Consider the following 24,610-nt stretch of genomic DNA (forward strand, 5'->3'; position numbering starts at 1 on the left):
TAAAAAGAAAAGACAGTAGTAAAAACATTAAATCTAAATAGATACTGGCTTAAGAAATCATGTCTAATTTAGGAAATCTTAGGAACAAAGTGAAACCAAAATACCAGACAAAAATGATTTGGATGATGAAACTAGGTCAGAATTAGTATCTCTTAAGGTCCTCGTATTGTTCAGATAAAGATACCACATAACATTAGCTGTGTAGGTGCACATTTTCAATATTTAAGCGCTACTTCTATAACAAAAGAGTGCATAAATTCCAAGCCAGTAGAAGGAAATCATAAAAAAAGCAAGGGGAGTGTGGCGCAAACAGTCAATCTAATGGAAGGAGAAAGGCGAAAAAAAGCAGAAAAGGAAAGACATGGTTAAGAGGAAATATAAAATGGCAGAAATCCAAATACATGAGTAATCACAGTAGATATAAATGGATCAAACTCATTGAAAGACAGGATATCAGATTGAGTGAAAAAAAATAAACGTCAGCTATATATTTATAAGCAAGACATTTAAGCAAAGCAATACAGAAAGGTTAGATGTAAAGGGCTGGAACAAAGATATACTAGGAAAGTACTAACGAAAGCCAGTTTCGGTATGTTACTATGAGAGAAAAGAAAATCTAAGGCACAAAGCAATATAGGGATAAAGAAATATTTCAAATAATAGGAATCATTCACGCACAGAATAAGTCAATCATATACTAGGATGCCACCTGATAGCCTCAAACAATGTGGAGTAAACTATCAAGCCTAGAAGAAGATATGAACAAAGTCATCACCTTAATGAAAAACTGTTAACTCAAGCAGGCAAAATCTAGACAAGTATCAGACATTTACATGGCCCTAATAATACGTACTCAATGAGAACACACGTCCTTTTTAAGCATGCATGGAACATTAATAAAAAGTCATTATTTAGAGAAAAGTCTCAATAAATTCCAAATAATTCCAAATAATCCTCTGACCAAAATGCAATTAGAGACAGAGAATACAAAAGATCATAAACAGGTAACTCATTGATTAAAGAGAAACTCATAACAGTTAAAATATAGAAATAAAAATAAGGGTGGCCACGTAGCACAGTTGGTTCGAGTGCAGTGCTCTTAACAACAAGGTTGCCGGTTCGATCCCCACATGGGCCACTGTGAGCTGCGCCCTCCACCACTAGATTGAAACAACTACTTGACTTGAAGCTGATGGGTCCTGGAAAAACACACTTAAATAAATGAAAGTTTAAAAAAATAAAATTACTCTAACAAAACTTGTTGAGTGCAACCGAATGGTTTATTAAAAATCAAAGACTGAAAATAAGTGAGCTAAAACTGAACTCAAGAAGCCAGAAGATAGAAGAGCTAAAAAGCCAAAGAAAAAAACAAAAGAGAACACCAAAAAACAATCTTGTTCCTCGAAGTTTAATAAAATTAACGAACCTCTACTAAGAGGGACCAAGAAAAAAAGAAGGCACACATAAACAATATTAAAAATGAACAAAGTGAACATACATAGTAGATTTTTGAAACTCACAAGAAAACACTAAGAACAATTTTATGTTAATAAATTTGAAAACCTAGATGAATTGGACAATTTTCTAAAATATATGTATCACCAAAATTAACTCAAAAGGATTAAACATGGACTCTAACCTTCACACCAATTTAAAATAGTTTTTAAAACTCTTCCTTCTAATACCTCCTAATTTTCCCGCTACCACTCACCTCAAAAATAAATATTAGGTGTAAATTGCTTTATAGGCAACTTTTACCAAACATTCCAAGAGGTGAATTCCTATCTGATAGACACTGTCGCTGAGCGGGCAGGACAGGTGAGGAAGGTGGCTCTGGTAAACTCTTCCAGAAGCCTGTGACTGACCCGCCTGCAGGTGGGTGGTCTGAGCGGGTGTGAGAAATGAATGCAGACTGACCTTGAGAGTCCTAGAACCATTAGAATTTCAATGTCAAATTTTAAAAAAAAAATATTTAATGACGTTTATAATTTTGATAGCAAAATAAGACAAGGCCAGTACAGGAAGGTAAAATTGTAACACAGTCTCTCACCTATAAACCATGATGCCAAATCATGTGACTAGCTCTGCAATCTAGGTGTTACTATTCCTATTTTATTGATGAGGAAAGTGAAGGAAGGTAACTGACCAGGACTCCCTGACCTCTGCAGGGCTGGATTTAGTCCCATCTACTCTGCTCTTTTCTCTAGTCCCTCCAGGGCAGGACCAGAGAGCCAAAGTCCCCTTCCTTCTAGCCTTCCAGGACTAGAAGGTGGCCACCATGGTGGGGAAAGGACCTCCCATCTAGGAACTCACCAGGATGGGCTCCACCAGTCTCCCCTCCGGCATGACGGAGCGGTTCATCTTGGCAATATGCTCCAGCGTGGCCAGGGCAGCCTGCGTGTTCCCGGTGGAGACATTGAACCGAGCAGATTCAGGAATAAACTGGGCACAGACGACAAATAACATCAGAGCTGCAACTGAAGTGGACCCCATGGGTACAGCTATTATGGCTCCATACGCTACATAGTCAGTTTCAGGAGGTGGGAAAGGATGTAGCAAGCATAAAGGCACATCGTACTGGCAGGATGATTTGGAACAAGAAAAGGTCGCGTTCTCCTTATTGTGGGCCTGTCTTGGATGACAGCGCGCTGATACTGAGCTTTACCCCAATTTGGCTCAACCGATGTGTTAATACAATGAAATTCTTACACCCAATGAGTACACACCCAATGCCCCAAGGCCCCCAGTGCCTGCCTCTCCACTGCTCTGTCACCCCAGCCCTTCGCAGGAACCTTGGCATCTCCCCAGAGTGCAGCAGTCTAAAGGGGGACCACAGCAGGGGCCTCCAGCACCCAGGAGGTGGAGGAAGCCGTCCTGACTGTCAGGGTCTCCAACCCACTGATGTGGAATAGTTTAAACACCACAGTCAGCAAACAGTACCGGCCTCCACTGAAGCTGGGACCTTGAGAATCGACCTGGCCTGCTCCCTGCCTGCCCCTCAGGCCTCACAGCGGAGTCAAGGCCAGTTGGTTCTTCCTCAGAAGAGCACGTCCCCCAGCGGTACCCTGTTCCCCCGCCCCACGGCCAGGGCGCAGTTCACGTCCTCCTCATCTCCTGCTGGCATTACTCTTGACACTTTCTAACTGCTTCTGGGCCCTGTTCCATTTTCCCTCCTGCCCAGTGTCCACACAGCCCTTTCCACATTTCCAGCACCTCTGGCCCTCAAGGTCTCAAGGCCACTGGCCAGCTGGGGGTTGGAGGCGGGAGTGAGGGGGGAGCTGCATGAGCTTTCTCACCTTGAAGGCCAAGATGAGGACGAGGCCAGGAATGGAGGCGATGCGGATAAGCCAGCGCCACCCGATGGTGGGGATCACCACAGAGGCCAGGCCGATGATGAGCAGGGAGCCCGCCAGCCAGAACACCTGGGGGGATGGAAGACCAAGCCCTCCTCTCCAACGTGCTCCACACTGCCTGTCTCAGGAGCCACCCCAGCCAGCCTTTTACCCCCAGAAGACGGGGAGGTGGAAGAGGGTCTCTGACTGAGGAGCCGGGGTTCAGGTTCGAGTCCCAGCACTACTTCCAGGACCTGGGTGAATTGGGAAAGTCACTTCTCCACGGCTCCATTTGCTTGTCTGTAAGTAGGAGACTCAACTAGAAAGGGGGCTCACGTCACCAAAGGTTTTAAAATCTAGGATCCAAGAAACTGACTTTTTCCCTTGAATAAATAATTCACTGGTTCATAACTGAAGGTACAAAGAACATTGTAAAAAGATTCTCTTCTCCCAGTTCCCTGTCACCTAGTTTCTATTCTCAGAAGGACCCAGTATTACTCGTTTCTTACATTCTTTCTTACATCCTTCCAAAGCTGTTCTAAACATATACAAGCTAATAAGGATATAGTGTTTTGTTCTTCTCTTCTTTCTCACAAATGCTAATATAAATAATGCTTTACACTTTGCTTTTCACACTGAAAAATATGTCTCAGAGATTTTATATCAACAAATAACATGGCAGCCAGCTATGACCAGGCCCCATCGGTTGGGAATGAAAACAATTCTGAGTGTTTAGCCTGAACGTTATTTCCCCTCTGGTAGATGGAGAATAAACTCCATTCCACCTCACAGAGATGGAGAGAATATAATACAATAAAAGATCCTTTGGGGGATTACTTAGGGTGACCATTTCATCACCAAGGAATTCAATTATAAAAAACCAAACAAGATTACTTCAGAAAGTGGTGAGGCTTATGAAAAATAACAGTAAGGGGACGGAGAGTGACTTGACTGGTCAGGGATGACCCTTCTGAAGAGCAGCAGGTAAGGTCAGTAATAAGCCACTGCAGCAGACCAGGTGACAGGTGAGGTGGCATACTAAAAGGATTTTAGTAGTGACATGGCAAAATAAATCTTTTTAACTGATGGATTTGGTACACGCTTTGGAGGTAAAGGTGAGAGAGTTTGCTGATAGACACTGCAGGTGAGGGTCCATTAACAGTGGCTGAATTAGTGGGGCTTGGTGATTGATTGAACGGGGGTGAGGGAAAAGGAAGGGTCCGGCATAGCTCTTGAGTTTGTGGCTCAGATGACTAAAGGGATGATGTTTGCTATTAGCTAAAAGTGGAAACATGTAAATAAGAGTCTTCAGAGGAAGATGAAGAGGTTAATTCTATGAACATTGTAGTTGAGGAGCCTGTAGGATATTCAAGTGGTTATTAGGGAGTTGGCCACCTGGGTCTGAAGTTCAAAGAGGTTGTCTTGGTTGTGGGTAAAGATTGTGGGGGTCATAGGCACATAGATAGCTAAAACCATTGGGAGTAAATTAGATGACCCAAGGAGATGTGGAAAAAAAGACCAGCAAGGAGAGGACATAACCCGGAAGCACGCCACGGAATGAGCGACAGGTGGAAGAGAAAATGTCCACAGATGAACCTGAGCAGGACCGTGCCAATTAAATAATGTTAAATGTAAAATCCACCCCCTAACTATTAAAAGTGTGTGTGTGTCTGTCCAACAAAGATCAGAAAAAAAATCTGGGCGGAATGTAAAGAGTTATTCAGTGGTTGTTAGATTATTTCTAATTTTTTTTTTTTGTTGCCTACATTTCGTATTAGAAAAATTAAAAATAAATTTTAAAATGTTTCTCCTACTGCTTGATTTATTGCCAAATATATAATGGCTCAGTGGGAAGGGCTGTCTTTTTTCTGGCCTTCTGAAAGGTCAGGAGTTGGGGATAATGATGGCATGAAAGATCGTAGAAGTGCTTCTGGAGTGACACAGTTTCTGGATGCAAATCGTCTAATCAACGGTCAAGACGGTCTGCAAGGGTTTGGGGCCATCCCAGTCTTCTCACCTGGAGGAATGGCTCACCTGGAGGAGGTGATATGGCATGTTCCCACAGGCCCATTATAGACCTGCAGATACTAGCGTGCTTGGAAGGCAGTCGGTAGCTCTGTCCCTCCCCAGAGAAATTTCATGCCACATGCATTCCTGGGCTTCTGTCATTCAGTGAAAGCAGCCATTGCAATGTTTCCTAGTTATTGAGGAATGCGTAACTGTATCATAATGCTGTTAGACGACAGAAGTCCTGGCTCAGAAAACCTTGGAATTGGACCTCTGGTGTCAAGCATTCCCAATGCTCTTTGGTCAAGCATGCCCAATGCACACCAAGTAATAGGCAGTGTGCTAATCGAAGAATAATCAACCCGCCAGAGGAAAACCAGGTATATCATATTCTATAGGATCAGAAGACTGGGTAGAATTCCTATATTCCCTTACCTGAGACAAGGGGAGCATGTAGCCTCGATATTTTGTAGGCAAAAATTCAGTCTTTATGATTAGCCTAAAAAGAAAGAGGGCGAGGGGAAACACAATAATTTTGTTTTTCTAAAACCAAATAATTTTTTTTAACAATTATAATTTTTTTCTTGTCACAGAGATAAAGAATTAGAAAACACAGACATACATCATTGTGAAATGATAAGAAATATGTATATTATTCTCAGCCCCAGTTCCTGGTAATGTTTGGTCTTTGACTCTGGTCTCCTGACAAGAGCTCCCAAAACCCTTGAGATTTTCTGGGTGATAGGACCATCTTTTGGTCTAATGAGGCGACACTCGGTGTGCTCCTGGATGGGCCAGTCACTAGAAAGACCAAGCCATGATGAGAACTTGGGACTTTTCAGTCCCCCGCCACGCTCCAGAGAGAGGAGAGCGACTGGAAAATGAGTTAATATGAAGCCTCCATAAAACTCTCTAACGTTGGCGTCTGTGTGCCGGGAGGGGTGTACCCAACTCCACAGGGACACTTGTGCTCAGGACACTTCTGGGCCTTGCCCTGTGTATCTCTTCATCAGGCTGTTCGTTTGTATCCTTTCAAATGTCTTTTGTAATAAACACCTGTTTCGTAATAGTAAGAAAATTAGTTTCCTGGGTTGTGTCAGCCACTCCAGCAAATTCTCAAACCCAAGGAGGGGTTTGTGGGAACTTCTGATTTATAGCCAAGTTAGACAGAAGTGGTGGGTCACCTGGGGACCTACTACTTGGCAAGGGGTGAAGTGGGGGGCAGTCTTGTGGAACTGGGTCTTTAGCCTGTGGTATCAGCACTACCTCTGGGAAGGGTCAGAAATGAATTGTGGGACATCCAGCTGGTGTCAGAAAATTGGTTGGTGGGGGGAAAAGTGCACACAGCTGGTGTCAGAAGTGAAGTATTATCAGGAGTACTGAGTGAGAGCATTAAAGGAAAACGGAAGAGTTTTTCCTAGATATCATACATCAAAATACAATTGTTATAGCTGTTAAAAAAAAAAAAGAACATAAATGGAGCCACTTCAAAATGGAGACAGAGTTGCCACCCCAGAGGAACGACTTTGCATGTCCTACTCCTTTGGAATGTTTAAATTGGACAAAATAACCTTTGGACTGGGCCTGAAGCAGCACTGTATTCCAATGAACTGTTGGCAAAAATAATAGGAAAGCAGACATCATGCCTGAAAATGAAAAGTCATTCTTTAGAATTAGACACTGTGTTAGTTTATCTGCTCCTATAGAAATTTTTTCCTTAGCTGCTTACTTGCACCCACAGAAATTTCTTCTTTCTAGTCCATGTAATTATTTCCCTTCCCTTTAGTCATAAACACACCTGGCCTTCACCTCCTAATCGGAACACTTTGGGTTTCTTCCTTAATCAGTGCTTCCCAAATAGCTAGCTATTCTTTTGGCTCAAACATTTATTCCCTCTTACTGTGGTTTTTTACTTTTAGGTCAACACAGCTATCCTCCACATAAGAGAACAAAAAGTACACCTGCTCTTCTGTTTACATTTTTATTCCCAACGTTATTGGAAGTCAAAGTTATTTATTCCCAAAGTTACCTCTTACTATTTAAGAGAGATTAGCCTTATCTCTTTTGCCAGGAGAAATGTTGGCAAAACGTTTTCCCAAGCTTGGTTCTCTTTTCTAAAACATGCTTGGGAAATTAAAATACAACCGAGAAAAGGTAGTGTTCCCAACTAATGATGACAGTCAAAACACAAGTTTCTAATTAAGCACACATTAATTTTGTGAATAGAAGAACAAAAGGACTGATATTCCACCTGTTTTCTAATTGTTCTTTTCTGAGGCAGTTATTAGCAAGGCTTTGGGGTTTTTAACATATTTATTGGCCTGCCTCCTGAGGGATGTTTTAAAATTCTACCTAACTTCTCCTCCTCCAAGGCTCCAGCTCAGAGTGATGCTTATCTTTCACCCCAGGGAAGAACAATTTTTTCCCCTAACACGTTAAGGTAACAATTAGGTGCTTTGACATCTTCTAACATATTCTAAGGGAGTTTGTTCCAAGGCACCCTGGAGAGAACAGCCTGAGGGGCTCTGCTAATTTAAGGGAAGCTCTCAAGTTGCTGAAAATTTAGCATCACACCTTTCAAGCCCATGCACAACAGCCCATGCACAAGACACTGTACACTTATCTAAGGGCAGAAGGAAGACAAACAGCAGCATATTTCTCTCGGTACATCTCACCCTGCTCTGCAATTTCACTTTGACAAGAGTCTTAAATTGGAGGGCAATGGAACTTTTAAAATGGTTATTCCTAAATGTGACAGGTGTTTATGGTCAAACTAAACCCTTGCAACCAGTTCCAAAGAAACGACCAGACTGTGTTTGGGTTGACGTTTCTGTGCCCGATTACCTATGGTATTTTTTTGTTAGCATTTAGTCTAACAAAACAGTATTCATCTAAAGAATAGCGTTCAGCCTTAGGGATGAAAATGTTAATAGATGCTCAACCCAGCAGTCTGCGAGCCTCACCTTCGAACATCGTGTTGATGAGCATATAGTTCCTAGTGGAATCAACAGCCGTCACTTATAAAAAAGTAAAGCTCAAAAATAATTAGCACAAGTGAAGTTTATAAATGTGCAACTTATTGATGCTATTAATCCATGAACCACAGTGTATGTGGGTGTACATAGCTCTCTTTTGGGGGTCATACCCTTGTGCATGGCCAGACACGCCACAGCCAACCATCATCCGCAGGAAGACAAACCAGATGTACGAGGGAGAGAACGAGGTCAGCAAGGAGAAGTAGGCTCCCCACAGGAACGACAGGAACAAAACCTGAAGCAAAGAAAGGAGACTTATTAATAGGCCTGCCTCCCTTCAGAAGTCGGGGAGAAAACCCAACTTCTGAAGGTGATTTTTAATTTCCATCCAGATGTTTGCTTCGCTGAGGAGCTAACCTACAGCCAGCGCACTGATCTCTCACAATTATCGAATAATCTATGACATTCTCTTGTCTGAAAGCCCAGACGTCCTGTTGACATAAGAATGTCCAAACCTGTAGAGAATTGTTATAAGAGTTTATTTGAGCCAAACAGATAACGTGCTGGGAAGCAAGATCTCGAATGCTCTGCAGAATGACAGTTCTGCAGTTCTTTTTATGCACTTGGAATTGAGGCGGGAACATAAGTAAGATTACATGAAGGTAGGGGAAAGCAAGATGGGAAAATCTCTCTGATTGGATAAAAAGTAAAATGGAGAGATGCATTATTTCTTTACGTTTGTGGGTATAGGATAGTTAATATTTAACATTTACAGTAAAAACAGTGGTAATAAGTGACAAGATCATGTGCCATGTGCTTTCTTGAGGGTGGTTACTCCTCTGAGGGGTCTGGAAATAAGGATCATGCTGGCATTTCAAAGGTGTGTTAACTATATGCACAAGAAAAATGGACAGCTCTGAAGACAAAGATAAACCTTTTACTAAGGAAGTTATAGGCCTGGGGTGTGACTCCCCACCATGACCTGCCCAGTTAGGGATTTATGATCAGATCACCCTGTGAGGTTACTTTCGCTCACTAGACTTGTCAGATTTATTAGAGCCCCCTTTTCATTCACAATTCTGAGTTTAGACCATTCTTCAAAATGCTCCCAAGATTTATAGATGATGTAATACAGAATTGTACACCTGAAATTATGTAATTTCATTAACAATTGTCACCCCAATAAATAAATTAAATAATAATAATAATAAAAAAAAATGCTCCCACTGCACTGAGAATGCAAACACTTGCCCTTCCTGTCCATAGCGAAGTCAGGAGCACGAGGAATATTGTGTTGGAATGGGCATCAGGAGAAAATTTAAGATATGTGATTTTCTGTAATTGTAAGAATAATACAAGTTCATAGTAAAAAATATGGGGGGAAAAAGAAAAAGAAATAAAAATATTTAAATCACCCCTGATTCTCCAACCCAGAGAAAATACTGTTAACATGATTTTGTCCAATTTTCTTCCGTTTGTAAGGGAAGACATATTTTTAATGACTGCAAAATATTACACTGGAAAAGATATACAGTAATACACCAAATACAGTGCATGAATCTATTCCCTATTGTTGAATGTGGAGGTGGTTTCACTTTCCTATTAAAATAAGTGTGACAATGTCTGTGTATAAATCTCTGTGGTTCTCTGACTACTGAAACAGGCTAGATTCCTGGAATGAAAATTATCAGATGAGACGGATGAATATTCTCAAGGTTCTTGATTCATACTGCCCAACTGATGGTCAGAAAAACTACACCAATAGTTTGTGAGAACATCTATACACTTGCAGGATTCTTTAAGAAAAATTCCTTATGGATTTGATGTTTGAAATGGATTTCATAAGAAAAAAGTTATATCTGCTATTGAGGAAAGGAAAGGGTGCTTAAGCTCATCTGGCTAAATCAGTGACCAAGGGAATATAATGGACCTCCCTAAATTCCCCACTAAGGCATACACCATGGGGGCTAGCCCCTAACATGCAGAATTTCAACACTAAAGGTCAGTGATTACAGAAAGCAGTGCCTGTTCTTTCCAAATCCACATTTTAAAATGCATCTCAAACAGTTCCGAGTCAATTTAATAATCTCCAGACCCAACCTCATCTTTCCTATGCATTCTTTCCATCTGATGTAAAACTGCTAATCATTGACAGGTACGTACACTAACCGAAACTTCTGACATACCAAATGTAACTTGGCTGACTTTTCTGCCTATGTAAGTGTCACTTGCTTCTCCAAAGTTAGAGCACTGTTTCAAGGCTCCTTGAAGCTTTGCTCTTGGGCCATAGCTGTCAGTGACTCCCAAAGAAAACTCCTTCTTTAAGTTCCAGAGATTCAGTTTTCTTTTTGTTGACACTATGTCACTTTGCTTTTGCCAAATCCTGTGACTGAATGCTTTTCAGTTCCCTTAACTATTTTGTACTTCTTTTGCAAAATGCCTTCGTGTGCTCTTTACATTTGTTTGAGATACTTTGTGTTTCCATGTTAATTTATGAGTCTCCGGCATTTATTTTGTATACTTTAAAACATACAGCCAATTCTATTAATGTTTTCCTTTGGGGCTTCTCCCTTTGCTTACAGAAGACTTCCCCATAAGAAATCAGACAAGACAAGAAGAGAGGCCTGGGTTTGTAACAAAAAAACGTAGAGGTATGTCTTGATATTTAATCTTAGCAGATGTGTGACTGTGAGCACGTGACTTAGTTTCAAAGCTAAACCCAAATTCTACCAAACCTTCAATAGGATCTAATACCAATCCTGCTCAAACTCTTCCTAAAAATTGAAGAAGAGACAGTACTCCCTAACTCATTTTATGAGGCCAACATTACCCTGATACCAAAACCTGGTAAGGACAACACAAAAAAGAGAACTACAGACCAATATCTCTGATAAATACTGATGCAAAAATCCTAAACAAAATCCTAGCAAATCGGGGGTTCATCCCCGGGGCACAAGGATGGTTCAACATCCGCAAATCCATCAATGTGATACATCACATAAACAAAATAAAGGACAAAAATTATATGATTATATCAATTGATGCAGAAAAAGCATTTGACAAGATACAACATCTATTTATGATTTAAACACTTAATAAAACAGGTATAGAAGGAAAATACCTTCTATATGTGACAAGCCCTCAGCTAATCTCATAATTAATGGTGAAAAACTGAAGCCCTTTGCTCTACGTTCAGGAACACGACAGGGCTGTCCCCTATCACCTCTGCTTTTCAACATAGTGTTGGAAGTCCTTGCCAGAGCCATCAGGCAAGAGAAAGAAATAAAAGGCGTCCAAATTGGGAATGAAGAAGTTAAACTGTCACTCTCTGCAGATGACATGATGCTATATATAGAAAACCATAAGACTCCACCAAAAAGCTATTGGAAACAATCAACGAATACAGTAAAGTTGCTGGCTACAAAATCAACGTACAAAAGTCCATTTCATTCCTATATACTAACAATGAAATCTCAGAAAAAGAAATACAAAAAACAATTCCTTTTGCAATTGCAGCAAAAAGAATAAAATACCTAGGAATAAACTTAACCAAGGATGTGAAAGACCTATATGCTGAAAACTATAAGACATTTTTGAAAGAAATTGAAGAAGACACAAAGAAATGGAAAGACATTCTGTGCTCATGGATTGGAAGAATCAACATAGTTAAAATGGCCATATTACCCAAAGCAATATACAGATTTAATGCAATCCCATCAAAATCCCAATGGCATTTTTTAAAGAAATAGAACAAAAAATAATCAGATTTGTTTGGAACCACAAAAGACCCCGAATAGCCAAAGCAATCTTAAGAAAAAAAGAGCAATGCTGGAGGTATCACACTCCCTGACTTTAGCTTGTACTACAGGGCAACAATAATCAAAACAGCACGATGTTGGCAGAAAAACAGACACATCGACCAATGGAATAGAATTGGGAACCCAGAAATGAAACCACATAAATATGGACAGATAATTTTTGACAAAGAAGCTAAAAACATACAATGGAGAAAAGACAGCCTCTTCAATAAATGGTGCTGGCAGAATTGGAAAGCCACGTGCAAAAGAATGAAACTGGACTGCTGTCACCATGTACCAAAATTAATTCAAAATGGATCAAAGACTTAAGCATAAGACCTGACACAATAAACTGCATAGAAGAAAACATAGGTACTAAACTTATGGACCTTGGGTTCAAAGAGCATTTTATGAATTTGACTCCGAAGGCAAGGGAAGTAAAGACTAAAATAAATGAATGGGACTATATGAAACTTAAAAGTTTCTGCACAGCAAAAGAAACCATCGACAAAATAAAGAGGCAACCGACTGAATGGGAGAAGATTTTTGCAAACAGTTCCTCCAATAAGGGTCTAATATCCAAAATATACAAGGAACTCATGAAACTCAACAACAAAAAAACAAACAACCCAATTGACAAATGGGCAGAGGACCTGAAGAGACATTTCTCCAAAGAGGACATACAAATGGCAAATAGACATATGAAAACATGCTCAACATTACTAATCGTCAGAGAAATGCAAATAAAAAACACAATGAGATATCACCTCACCCCAGTTAGAATGGCTGTCATCAACAAGACAAATAGTAACAAGTGTTGGAGAGACTGTGAAGAAAAAGGAACCCTCAAACACTGTTGGTGGGAATGCAGACTGGTGCAGCCACTATGGAAGGCAGTGTGGAGGTTCCTCAAAAAATTATGAATAGAATTACCACATGACCCAGCAATCGCTCTCCTGGGTATCTACCCAAAACATCTGAAAACATTTATACACAAAGCTATACCCAAATAAACTAATGTGCAGCTGCTGACGTTTACACGTGCAAGTTCCCATATTCTAGTATATTTTAACTATGCACAGCCACCAGCTCCAGACCTGGGCTAGGTGGACCAGGCATGGGGACAGGTACCTCAAGAAAAAATGAGAAAGCAAGAAGACAAGCCTGGAATTCAGGCATGTGACGTCAGAGAAGGACATTTCCACACTTTCTATCTAGGGTGTCAATAGAGAAATACCCACCCAAGAGAAGCAGTGGTGACATAGCCACAAAAGAAAATTCCAAATCACCCTTCAAGGCCAACCTACCTTCCAGCGGCCATATCGGTCAGCAAGGAGGCCAAAGAGGATGCTGGATATCATGTAGCCGAAAAACACCATCTGGATGTGGGGCGAGAAAAAATGATCCTTTGAGCGGAGTTGGTATAATCCGCTAATTTACTGCATTACACATTCGTGCACCTTAACTACAGGTAGACTATACATGTGCGAGAAGTGGACGTTGAACAGGTTTCACACCAAGCCCTCCCCTGACTCCTGTTTAATTTGTTCAGGGCTTTGGAGGTTGATGCTTTCTTGTTGGGGGACCTCCCACCTGGAGACACTGCCACCAGGTGGTAGCAAGTGAAAAGAACAGGTCACCGCTTTCCCCTCGATTCAAGGGGGTCATAGGCTCCCATCGGATATATAATTGTGAATTTCCATTTAAAAACACAAAACTCTATTCATTCGTGCGCTATTTCCACACACAAGTCGAGATTTCTAGAAGCAGTCTCCTTTATGTCACTACAGAACAAACGCCAAAACCATTCATTCATTTAGAAACACTTCAGAACTAATAGAAGCCTACCTCTTTTCCTTATTCTCACAGTGGCTTGTCCTACCCTGATATAATAAGAACCTGGAGATGACACCAACATTTTAATTCAGCCTGAGTTATAACATGATGTCTGTGCCTTTAGGCATCTTATTTTTCTGCTTTTGGCACTTCCAAGATTCACTTGTTTTCCTTTCTAGTAAGATCCCTGAGTGACTGCTTCCGAGGTAGTCAAAAAAAAAGGTGTCGGGCTGGCATTTCTGGCCCTTTTTCAATTAAAAAGCTCTGATTCAATCTGCTGCCTGCTTTGCTTTCTCTTTTTGTCTCTGGCTTCCTTACTGGTCATAAGGACGACTCAAACGCTTTTCTTCCACAGGGAATTTTTTTTAAAAAACCATCATATCTGTTCTTGAGTGACAAAGGCCATGCTTTTCCTCTGGGCACTGGACGTCCTAGGATAGAACAGAAATGGGAAAAGCCAGTGTTTTCTAAATGCCAGTCCTGGAACAGATTCACCACCATAACAAAATCTAATCAGTCCTCAGCAAAATGATAATAAGGAAAATGGGATACATTCATTAAAGAGGTGACAATTTATCAAATATGAAGGGCTCTTTTTAGTCTGGAATAATTGTCTTTCTGATTGTTACTGTTCATGTGCCCTTCTTTTGTTTTCATGGTTGTTGATGGCAAGATTTTCTGCGTCCTCTTCTTCTAATGACCTTATTGGCAAATATTTATATTATACACACACACACACCGGGGGAAGTGGGGGAGCCAAAAAAATGTATACAAGTGGACACTTTGGTCAACGTTGCTCAAGCAGTAGTTCACCATAATCAGAAGTGTCTGGACGCTGATGGGAACCACTCTGAGCACCTCTTGTCATTGCAGAAGGGAAATGTGACTTATATTCATCTTTTGTTATCGGTATATATTGAGCATTATAATTTTAATACAGTTTTCCTTTCTTAAAATGTGTATACATTTTCTTGGCACCCTCTGTGTATGTATGTGTGTAAATATATATATTTAAATGTCAATCACATGTCAGTCACTCAATTTAAAGAAAAAATTATATCATTTGCTGAATCCCAGCGTTTGGGTTCCCCGGAAATTAACTCTCTGCAGTCCTGTGCTGCTTATTGATGGGGATACATTCTCGAGCGATTCTGTCATTGTGCGAATATCACAGTGCACGCACATACACCTCCAAGGTACAGCCTCCTGCATACCTAGGCTCTACAGTACAGCCTCCTGCTCCTAGGCTACAAGCCTGTTGCAGCCTGTCCCTGTACCAAACAGCACGAGATTAAATCCTGTCTAAGGGAACGGGATGCAGTCAAGAGACGTGGTAAACACGATGTATGAAGTTGCTGCCAGCATAACACGCATACTGTTGTACAGCAGTTTCTTAATCCATAGAAAGAGTACACTCTAAAATAACGATAAGTAGTATAGTAAATACACAAATCAATAACAGTCATTTATCATCATTTTGAAGTATCGTGCCCTGTACATAATTGTATGTGCTCCACTTTTATACAATGGGCAGCACAGGTTTGTTCACACCAGTATCCCCGCACACACGTGAGTCATGCGTTGCAACATGTTAGGAAGCCTATGACATCACGAGGCCACTGGAATTTTTCAGGTCCATTAAAACCTGATGGGACCACTGGCACTGGTCCAAAACATCGGTGTACAGCACACGACTGTACTGTGGAAACAAAAACGAGCAAACTCCCTCCAAAAAGGGAAAGTGAAAGGAAACAATAGACTGACTGCCTAGGGCACAAAATACTTTTGTTTATTGCGATGTTGTGTTGTGCTCACAGACTAAATTGTAGCTGGACTAAACTCAATCAGCTGATTAGTAAACGTAAAGGAAATAGCCGAGTAAGATTAAATTCAAATTTTACAATGTTCTCTACCATAACTGGCAGATTCGGTTTTTTTTCTTGTTTTCTTTCCATTCAGTGTAATTAGTTTCTTAAGGTTCAGTTATTTACTGTTAAGTTTGTCTGGAACATAAACCATGACTTAAAGTTCTGGGAACCTCAAAGCTTGTGAACTCTGTAATCCTCTTTGGGAGACTCATGGAGACACAAAGTGCTCCCTCTCTCTCCCTCCCTCCCTTTGGAGTGTTTACTTCAGTGCTTATTTTTAGTGTAAAAATGACCTGTTTCTGATTTATGTACACATGAAGTTTCATTTCTTCTGCATCAACTCTTAGTCACAAAAATGTGGGCCGTAATTCACCCACAGTCCTTAAGGTTACTCGAGTATCAACTACTCAGGCCAGGTTGTCCAGAAAGTGGGGTTATCGTTCGGGGACGGGAAGCCTGGGAGCCAGTGAAAATGGTGCCTCCTTGCTAAACCAGCCTGGGCCTCTCCTGTTAACAAGGCTGTGGTCAGTGACCCCAGGGAACGGGTGCCAAAGTCAGATGGGACTCAGAGCCACAACGAGGATGAAAGAGACTAAAGGACAGGTGGAGCAGAGGAACTTGGAGCAGGAAACAGCCACATCTAAGTGAGGTACGTACCTAGAGAAAAGTCTTCTGAGCTGTGACCCACCTAACAAGGAAATCATGTTACCGCTGACACTGACGAGCCTCTGTAGGTGTCATTAGGAACGACATAAGTGCAACCCACGAGATGTCAGCTATAAATACAGAAACTGTACCATGCAGTGTCATTTCCTGGGAGTGACAGATGCAGCATTCTCCAGTCTTCTCAGGCATGAAGACATGCATACCTACAAAGCAACTGGGAGTGGAGCCCTGATAATTACACATTGCACTACAGCACTCACCCTACAGATACAAGGATTGACAGGAATGCGTTCTAAACTGCAACTATATTTTGTACGTAGAACCAAAAAAAAAAAAAAAAAAAGTTCAGTCACTTAATTACAAGCCCAGGTGAGATCTTTGGTTATTTTTTATTTATACCCATTTTCTTTCCTAAAAATATTAGAGCTTTAAAAACAAACCAAAAAAACACCAAAAGAGCAAGTAGAACCATTATAAAAGAGGAATTTTAAAGAGGGAAATGGAGCTAAGAAAATAGGGTGATGAAAGAAAGGATAAGATGTGACCCTAAAATAAGCCACTTTGGTATGTGGATTATTTTGAGCTGAAGGTAATGAAAACCCAGCAGACTCAAAAACAAAAAACAAAACGAAAAAAAAAAAAGAAAGCACCAAAACTTTTACCTCTCCTTTAACTATCTAAAAAATTTAGATAGGGAGAGCCTGGCTCAGAGAGAGCGCTACTGTCAGAGGTAACTTTTATCTGAATGTCCAAGCATCTGCTCTCTTACCCTCCTCCCCTTTGGGTCCCCTGTCCCCCTTCCTATTCCTTAGCTCAGGATGGTATACATACATAAGCCTCAAACACTCAACTCGCCTCATATTTTTATGGGGCTCCTGTACATACAAAATTAAATTTGTTTTTCTCCTGTTAACCTGTCCTATGTTAATTTATTAGACTAGCCCAAGAACCTGGAAGGGAAGAAGGAAACTTTTTCTGCCCCTACAGCAGATTCTTACATTTGCTGCTGTGACTGAACATAAAACTGGGCTACCAATTTCCTGGTCTCCAAAACCCAGAAGGAAACACAACTGGGCATATAACATACATTATCGGAGAGGAGAACTCAGATCAGTTCCTTATGCGTGGGGGAGTTTTTCCTGGTATCCAACACAGATAAGAATTCCTGGGTAAAATTTGGTTAAGGCAGTGAGAGAGAGGTAGGAACACCTCTTCACCTGCAGCCTTCCACAGCAAGGGTTGCTCTCCCGCATAACCCCCAGAAGGCTGGGAGTCAGGGGGAAACTTCTGGCATTCTCCACTGCCAGTTTCAGACCATAACTCACATGCTCTTACAGAGTCTTACCCTCCTTTGAGGCCTCTGCCATCTGACTCTGTCATCCAATACCATTACCATCTACCCACCTCCCAGACACTCTCCTCTTTCAGTGAAGATGTTGGCACCTGGCTCATGGCACCTTCATGAAAACCAGCTTCAATACTCACGTAATCAACTCTCCATACCTCACCTTGTGCTTCTTTGAGCTCCTTGGCTGACCTGACCATCTTAGCTGATGTCACCTGCTAAATACTCTCAGGACACACACTCTTACCTCCATACACTCTGCCACACCACCACCAGCACCACCAGCACCACCATCACAGCCCCCCAGCTAATCCACCCTCTAACCTTATCTCCTCGGGGTTCTTGGAAAACTGATTATGTTGCTCTTTAACCCCCTTCAATGCTTCCCCACCAGCCACAGTGGACGCGCATTCCAACATGTTTTTGCATGAAGAGCCTCTTGTAAGATTTCTTTTTAAAGATCTAACAGCTCTCTGCATGATAGAAAGTGTACGTTAAAATTCATTTAATGAGAACTGCATGATGACTGTGAAGTCAATAATGCCTTGTGTAAAATTTATTTTTGTCATACAAACTGGTAATTTGATAACCTGTCACACCTAGTTGTGTGAACTATATTTTGCTTAGAAGGTTTGTGTACTTTGGCCCAAGTGGGGGCACAGTGGCCTCCGGGGGTGTACAGACTGGAGCCCATGCACAGTCTCTGAGATGCTCCTGGCGCCCGCCTGTCTCTGCAACCTCGACTGCTCCCACTTCCTCACTCTCTGTTTAGCCAACATGGAACTGCTGACACTGCCTCCGACACGTACGCACACGCACGCACACGCACGCAGTCTCCTGGCAAGTCATTGGTACTGAAACGCCTTTTAAAGAATGTTAGATAATATCCTTAATTCCACTTTGCAGCAAAACTTAAGTGTGCAATTCCAAAGCTTCTTCATAATGGTCTTTGAGAAAAGTTGAATGTGTAACAGGCAATTCAGTGAGGGTGATTTGGTGATTGGTTAAGTCACTATGGTTCAACTAAGTAGACTCAGTGATCTGAACCAATAGTTCATAGTTACACCATAACTAACCCATGGCTTAAGAGTTACTTTTTTTGATTTGCATTTATTTCTTTGGGGCTTTGGCTAAGAGCTGGAAAATAAGCAATTCAAGGTAATGCTCTCTAGCGGAAAAAGTAAAAAAGGGGAGAAAGGCCTCCAATGCTAATTCGGGCCTGCAAACCCATGAGATTTGGAAGCCATCACACCAAGTGGTGAGGTTTCCTTTGGCTCTCAGTCCTGTGGCGTGGGAAGGGGAGCGGAAGCCCTGGGTCCTCAGTTTGCTCATTTGCAGCACAGGGAGCAAGCACTCACCGTGGTCACCAAAGCCACCTGCCAGTTCTCCAGCTGCCATTCACAGCGGATGACAGGTGAAACAACTGCTATTAACATGATCTCCATGGCCTCGGCAATCTTAAGAAAAAGGAGGAAAAACACCACGTCTAAGTGTAGCATGTCATCACGTCTTCCCGCATCCGCCTGTCCACCATACTTCTAGCACTGACCACTTCCTTCCCCTCCCCTACATAGGGAGCACCTGTTGTGGATCCACTCAGCACTGCTAGTTGGATAAAGAAGCACAGTAGAACCTTGGCTCTCACTGATCGGACTTTTATGCTTTGAACCTTTGGAAATGATCCCCAAACATATCCACTTGTGATGTCGGAGATTCACGCATTTGCATTGTAGCACGATGAGGGTGTTGTGTGGAGGCCAGTTGCTTAGCTAGTAGGGGAACCTAGCTAACTGCCAGCAGCTGCATCAACCTGGCTTTGTTGTCTTCTACTTGTCATTGTGAAGATCTCAGGACGTACCCCTTGCAAATGGATTTTTGAAATAGGCCCTTTCTCAAGAAGTTGGGATGGGGAGGCAAGATTCATGAAAGCGAGAAAACAAGAATGCAAGAAGGACAAAGCAGTAGTTCATCATCAGGAAAGAATGTCTTCTTAGCAAACTTAGTGTAAGATATGTGACTAAATATTTCTTTCAATAGATAGTTTGAATATCATCCTCTGTCCATATCTTGCTATCCATTACAAGGTGAGTTCATCTCCCAGGGAAATGAAGTAGATGCTAGGAAAGAATTGACAGACTAAACAAATAGATGATTGAAAATAAGCACAGGATAATGAAGAAGGAAGTCAAAGATGATTCTGGGGCTTTGTGCCTGGAAGAAGGGATGAAAATGACATCACTGAAAGGGATAAGGGTATGAGGAAGGGAAAAGGGGAAACTAAAGGGGGAAATGAATTTGTTTGAGACATGCTCTGTTGATAACAATAAGATTTTGTATGAGGTACTTATTATAGTACTATTCGTATTTGTGTAACTTAACAAAAAAGGGATAGTGATGTGAGCTAATGTGTGGGAATTGGAAGTAAATCACAATAGCTTGTCTGCCCTTGGAGAGTATTATAGTCATGTTTGGTGTTCAGGTAGCTAGGATGTTTTAGTCCAAAAAGTATCATGAATAAGACATAGCATGTTTGATTTTCAGGAGAAAGTTCAATTTATTAAACTTCTCTCCCTCAGTAATATAGAGCAGTTGGGTCAATATTACTCCCTTCTGACTGGGAGTGGAGTCTCAGGAAGAAATAAGCCAATAAAGGATATGACTCTGCCCCACTCTGATATAATAGCCTTAGGGGAGAGAGACCAGCCAGGAGCTAGGCAGGCAGCATGTAGGAACAGCACTGTACAAGACTTTAGAACTCCTCATGGAAGACCTTAGAGAAGACCAGGAGCAGGAGTCCTAGTCACAGACAGGCTACTCTGCTGCTGTGATGCTCTTACATACATGAGACCCTGAGTCCAGCTATTGCTCCAAATGCCATGAACAAGAGCTTCAACAAGAGCCTGAACAGGCCATGGCCTGACAGAGCACGCCCATCACTGTCAACACATCTATTCCAGTGAGAAGATCCTGGTCCACAAAGCAGCCCATCCTTAAACCAGTGGAGGGAAAACAAGCAGTTATTTCTCTGGGGAGGGGGGGCGGATAGAAAAGGGGAAGTAAAGGGCCCTTCCTAGCTAGTGGGCTGGGAAGAATTGAAGCAACCTGTAAGATACTTAAAGAAGACCAGAAGACCACAACAACATCAAGCATAAATGTGCAAGAAATATACAATCTCCATGGACATGGATCTGGAGATGGGGGTTACCCATAGAGAAGTGGTACAATGGAAAGGGGCTACAATGGCACTCTCTTTCTAGTACAGATAATAACAGAGATGCAATTCCTTTCCATGAGTAGTTTGGTTGGTTTGGGGAAGTAAAAAATTTCTACATTTCTCAAAGACAGGTTCCCAAACTATCTGAAGGTAAAAGACACAGAGCATTTCTAGCACTGTTTAAGCAAGGGAACCGTGAAATAAAACATACTAGAAACCAAATATGCAAAGCAGAAGGGGAGACATTCTGGTTGAAAGTAAAGGAGAGGTAATGATAAAACCCTATCCATCTGTACCTCTCTGTCTCTCAAAATACGGAATCTTAAAAATTCGGACCTGGGCTGGCCCGGTGGCTCAAGCGGTTGGAGCTCCGAGCTCCTAACGCCAAAGGCTGCCAGTTTGGTTCCCATGTGGGCCAGTGGGCTCTCAACCACAAGGTTGCCAGTGCAACTCCCGAAAGGGATGGTGGGCTGCGACCCCTGCAACTAGCAAGGGCAACTGGACCTGGAGCTGAGGTGCACCCTCCACAATTAACACTGAAAGGACAACAACTTGACTTGGAAAAAAGGCCTGGAAGTACACACTGTTCCCCTTCCCCAATAAAATCTTTAAAAAAAAAAAAAAATTCAGAGCCTAGGCAAGATGAATGTATAGATGAAGAAATATTTGACCCGTACTATTGGTTATTATAACAATAGGAGTAAGACATGTCTTGTGTTTCTTTTTATACTAGGCTGCCTCCTGAGAATGCAAGGCTTTTGATAGATGCACCAGAACTTGTCATGTGCTACCTCCAGCTCACATCACTCTTTTTCTTATACTATTTAGCTAAGCAGTGAGGGTCAAGGCTCTCTACTGTTTATTCTTGGTCTCCGTCTTAGTTACCTTTTCTCCTACCTGAAACCATTGCTATGTTGACCATTTGTCTCAGATTTTTCCATTCTGTGCCATATCTCTATTATTATGCATCTCAGAATGGGGTTCTTAAATATTTTCACTCCACCTACAAAAGGAGGAAGCCCCAGTGGTTTTCTAATACATCCCACTAATTGTGAAAGCCCTAGGGCTGAGCTGTCACTCTTCTGTGTTTCTCAAAATAATGGATAGTAAATAACAAACCTTCCTCAGTGCCCATAAAGGATCTGGAAATCTGTAATTACAAAAAGGATTCCAGGTGATTCTTAAGCACAAAATGTTTGAGAATCCATGTCTAATTTTACTTAGAATAATATTATAGCTTGCTCCGCTCTTCCAAGTAACTCAATTTAAACCATTTTCTTAAATGGGTATTGAATCCCCAAACTATGGAACACAGATATTCATTTGCTTATAACCACACACCTGCCTAAGGTGGATGAAAATTATTTTTGGATGGTCCTCTTTACAGGATTCCTGTTTCCTTTCCCACTCCTCCCTGAATGGACAGCCCTGAGCTCAAGGTCAATGGAAGATACTTTGTGTCCGACAATGAATTAGCTTTGGAGACTCAAACAATCTCCAAGGAGCACTCACCCCAGTGCTACCCATGATCAGAAACAGGGCGATGTGGAAACGTCCGAAGCCAATGGTCTCCACGGCATCTTCCACAGTGAACGTCTTTGGCTCTAACAAGGAAAGACAAAAGGAAAGCAACAGCCTCCGTGGAAGGGAATGTGTATGGATTATGGCTCACCCTTGGAGGATGTTGGAAAACCAATTCGTCATTATAAAACCTAGTAAATACAGGGTAGGGGCAAAATTAAGCAGTAGCTTGAGGGTTGGAGACTTCTAAATAATCTTACCTTTTGGCTGTGGTTCTGGAGTCTCCTGGCTCAACTTCCGAAGGCTAATGATGGTAACCGGTTCTGTCCGCTTGCTTGCCATCTTCTAAATGGTTCGATTTTCCACACAGCTTCCCTGATGGAAGGGGAGGAAGGAAGAAGAAATATAATGGACTACATATTCTTCTTTAATCTTCACAGAAAATCTGAAGTAGAAATGATCATTTATTACAATTTTACATGAGGAACCTGAAACACAGAGAGATTAAATGGCCGACTGAGACAATTGGGCCCCACTGGTTAGTAATCAACTCTATATGGGGGTCAGGTGAGCTCTTAACAATCTTACCAATGGCATCCTTCGACTGGGAGTGAAGGTGGGCTTTGCTACAGAGAAATAATCACAGTAGCCAGCTCTCCTCATTTCCATACACCCCATGGTTTACAGTGCAAACATGGCTTTTTTGTGTATTATTTTCATTTACTACTGACAGAAATGCATGGAACATTTTTTTATTCCTCCTTTTCTGTATCTCACTCTAAAGGGGATTCTTGACCCCAAAAATCAAAAGAAAAAATAAAACAAAGGTGAGTATCAAGTTAGTAAATTTTTTTTTCAAATGACTTTAAGACACGGCAATTTAACTCTACATCTCTAGTGGGGAAAACAGAACTCCTAATCTGTTCTCAGAAATTATATTGTTATAATGTTAGTTTCATTATTTTGATACTAGTACATATTGCAGGATAAAGCAAATAAGTATTTATGTTAACATTATTAGGAACCAAGATTTTCAGTGTAAGAGAAAAAAGATACAAAAATCAAAGTTTTGAGTTAGAAACATCAATTTGAATGAATTCATTATGTATCAGATCCTATAAGAAGAATGCAAAGAATTGAAAGACATCAAAACCCATTGTTCATAGGATTACTAAAATGAAAATCTTATTGATCATCTTTGGCAAATACTAAGAAACCAATTGATTGTTTTACGAACTAGTAAATATCTTGCCTTCTTGTACACATTGTCTGTATTTCAGAGTAACCAGACAGTTGGTGAAAGAAAATTATTCTTTAATTTCAGCTAATACATGCAGGAAGAATGACGGAATTAGATTATTACAATTTTGCAATTTCTAATAAAATAATACACCTAGTTTATCAGTGGCTGATAAACTATTAGGTGAAAAGCTGATGGAGAACTTTACTTAGACACATGGATAAGACTCATTAACACCTGAACCCACTGAAAGATCCTAACGCTACTGCAAGAGAGATGGTCAGATATTATACGGCTCCTGATAAGATGCCAAGGGAGCATACATCACCTGTGATGTATTCTCATTAAAAAAAAATATGGAACCTGGACTCGATCAAGCCTCTAGTTCTAACTACCAGTTTATACAGGGGATAAAGAAACATGTTAAACTACATCATGGGCATGCAATAAGAAAAATCTAGAAGGTGGGAAGTTCTCTAAGATAAATGACCCAACTTATTCAATAAATAAATGGCAAAAAAAAAAAAGAGGAAAAGGGAACCTGTAGACTAAAAGGAAAGGGACAAGTCAATCAAATAAATGAGTTTTGCTTGGCTCCTCATTCAAACCAACTGTAAAAACAACAGCAAAGAGAATGAGATGAAAAAGAGATGATCGAAACTCAGGAAAATGTAAGCAAGTTTGGAAGTTTGATAATATTAAGGAATTACTGATGACATCATTAGGTGTGACAATGCTATTATGGCTACGCTAGAAAAAAGGATCTTGTATTTCAGAGATACATACTGAAATGTATACAGATGAAATGT

The 24,610-nt window shown here is 41.1% G+C and overlaps 1 protein-coding gene across 1 annotated transcript in view; it reads right to left on the reverse strand.

Moving 5' to 3' along the window:
* SVOPL (SVOP like) overlaps nucleotides 1-24,610 on the reverse strand; it is a 54,270-nt gene that overhangs the window by 23,898 nt on the left and 5,762 nt on the right. The window contains exons 3-10 of the mRNA XM_081038285.1: nucleotides 22,822-22,936; nucleotides 22,553-22,644; nucleotides 19,185-19,283; nucleotides 13,419-13,490; nucleotides 8,485-8,609; nucleotides 5,775-5,838; nucleotides 3,297-3,422; nucleotides 2,314-2,442 (exon numbers count right to left, since the gene is read on the reverse strand). Of these exons, the coding sequence (XP_080894411.1) occupies nucleotides 2,314-2,442; nucleotides 3,297-3,422; nucleotides 5,775-5,838; nucleotides 8,485-8,609; nucleotides 13,419-13,490; nucleotides 19,185-19,283; nucleotides 22,553-22,644; nucleotides 22,822-22,903 (789 nt within the window). The 5' untranslated portion in view covers nucleotides 22,904-22,936. The remainder of the gene's footprint in view (nucleotides 1-2,313; nucleotides 2,443-3,296; nucleotides 3,423-5,774; nucleotides 5,839-8,484; nucleotides 8,610-13,418; nucleotides 13,491-19,184; nucleotides 19,284-22,552; nucleotides 22,645-22,821; nucleotides 22,937-24,610) is intronic.

This window comes from Rhinolophus hipposideros, assembly GCF_964194185.1.
Source record: "Rhinolophus hipposideros genome assembly, chromosome: 25".
NCBI classification, from domain to species: Eukaryota; Metazoa; Chordata; class Mammalia; order Chiroptera; family Rhinolophidae; genus Rhinolophus; species Rhinolophus hipposideros.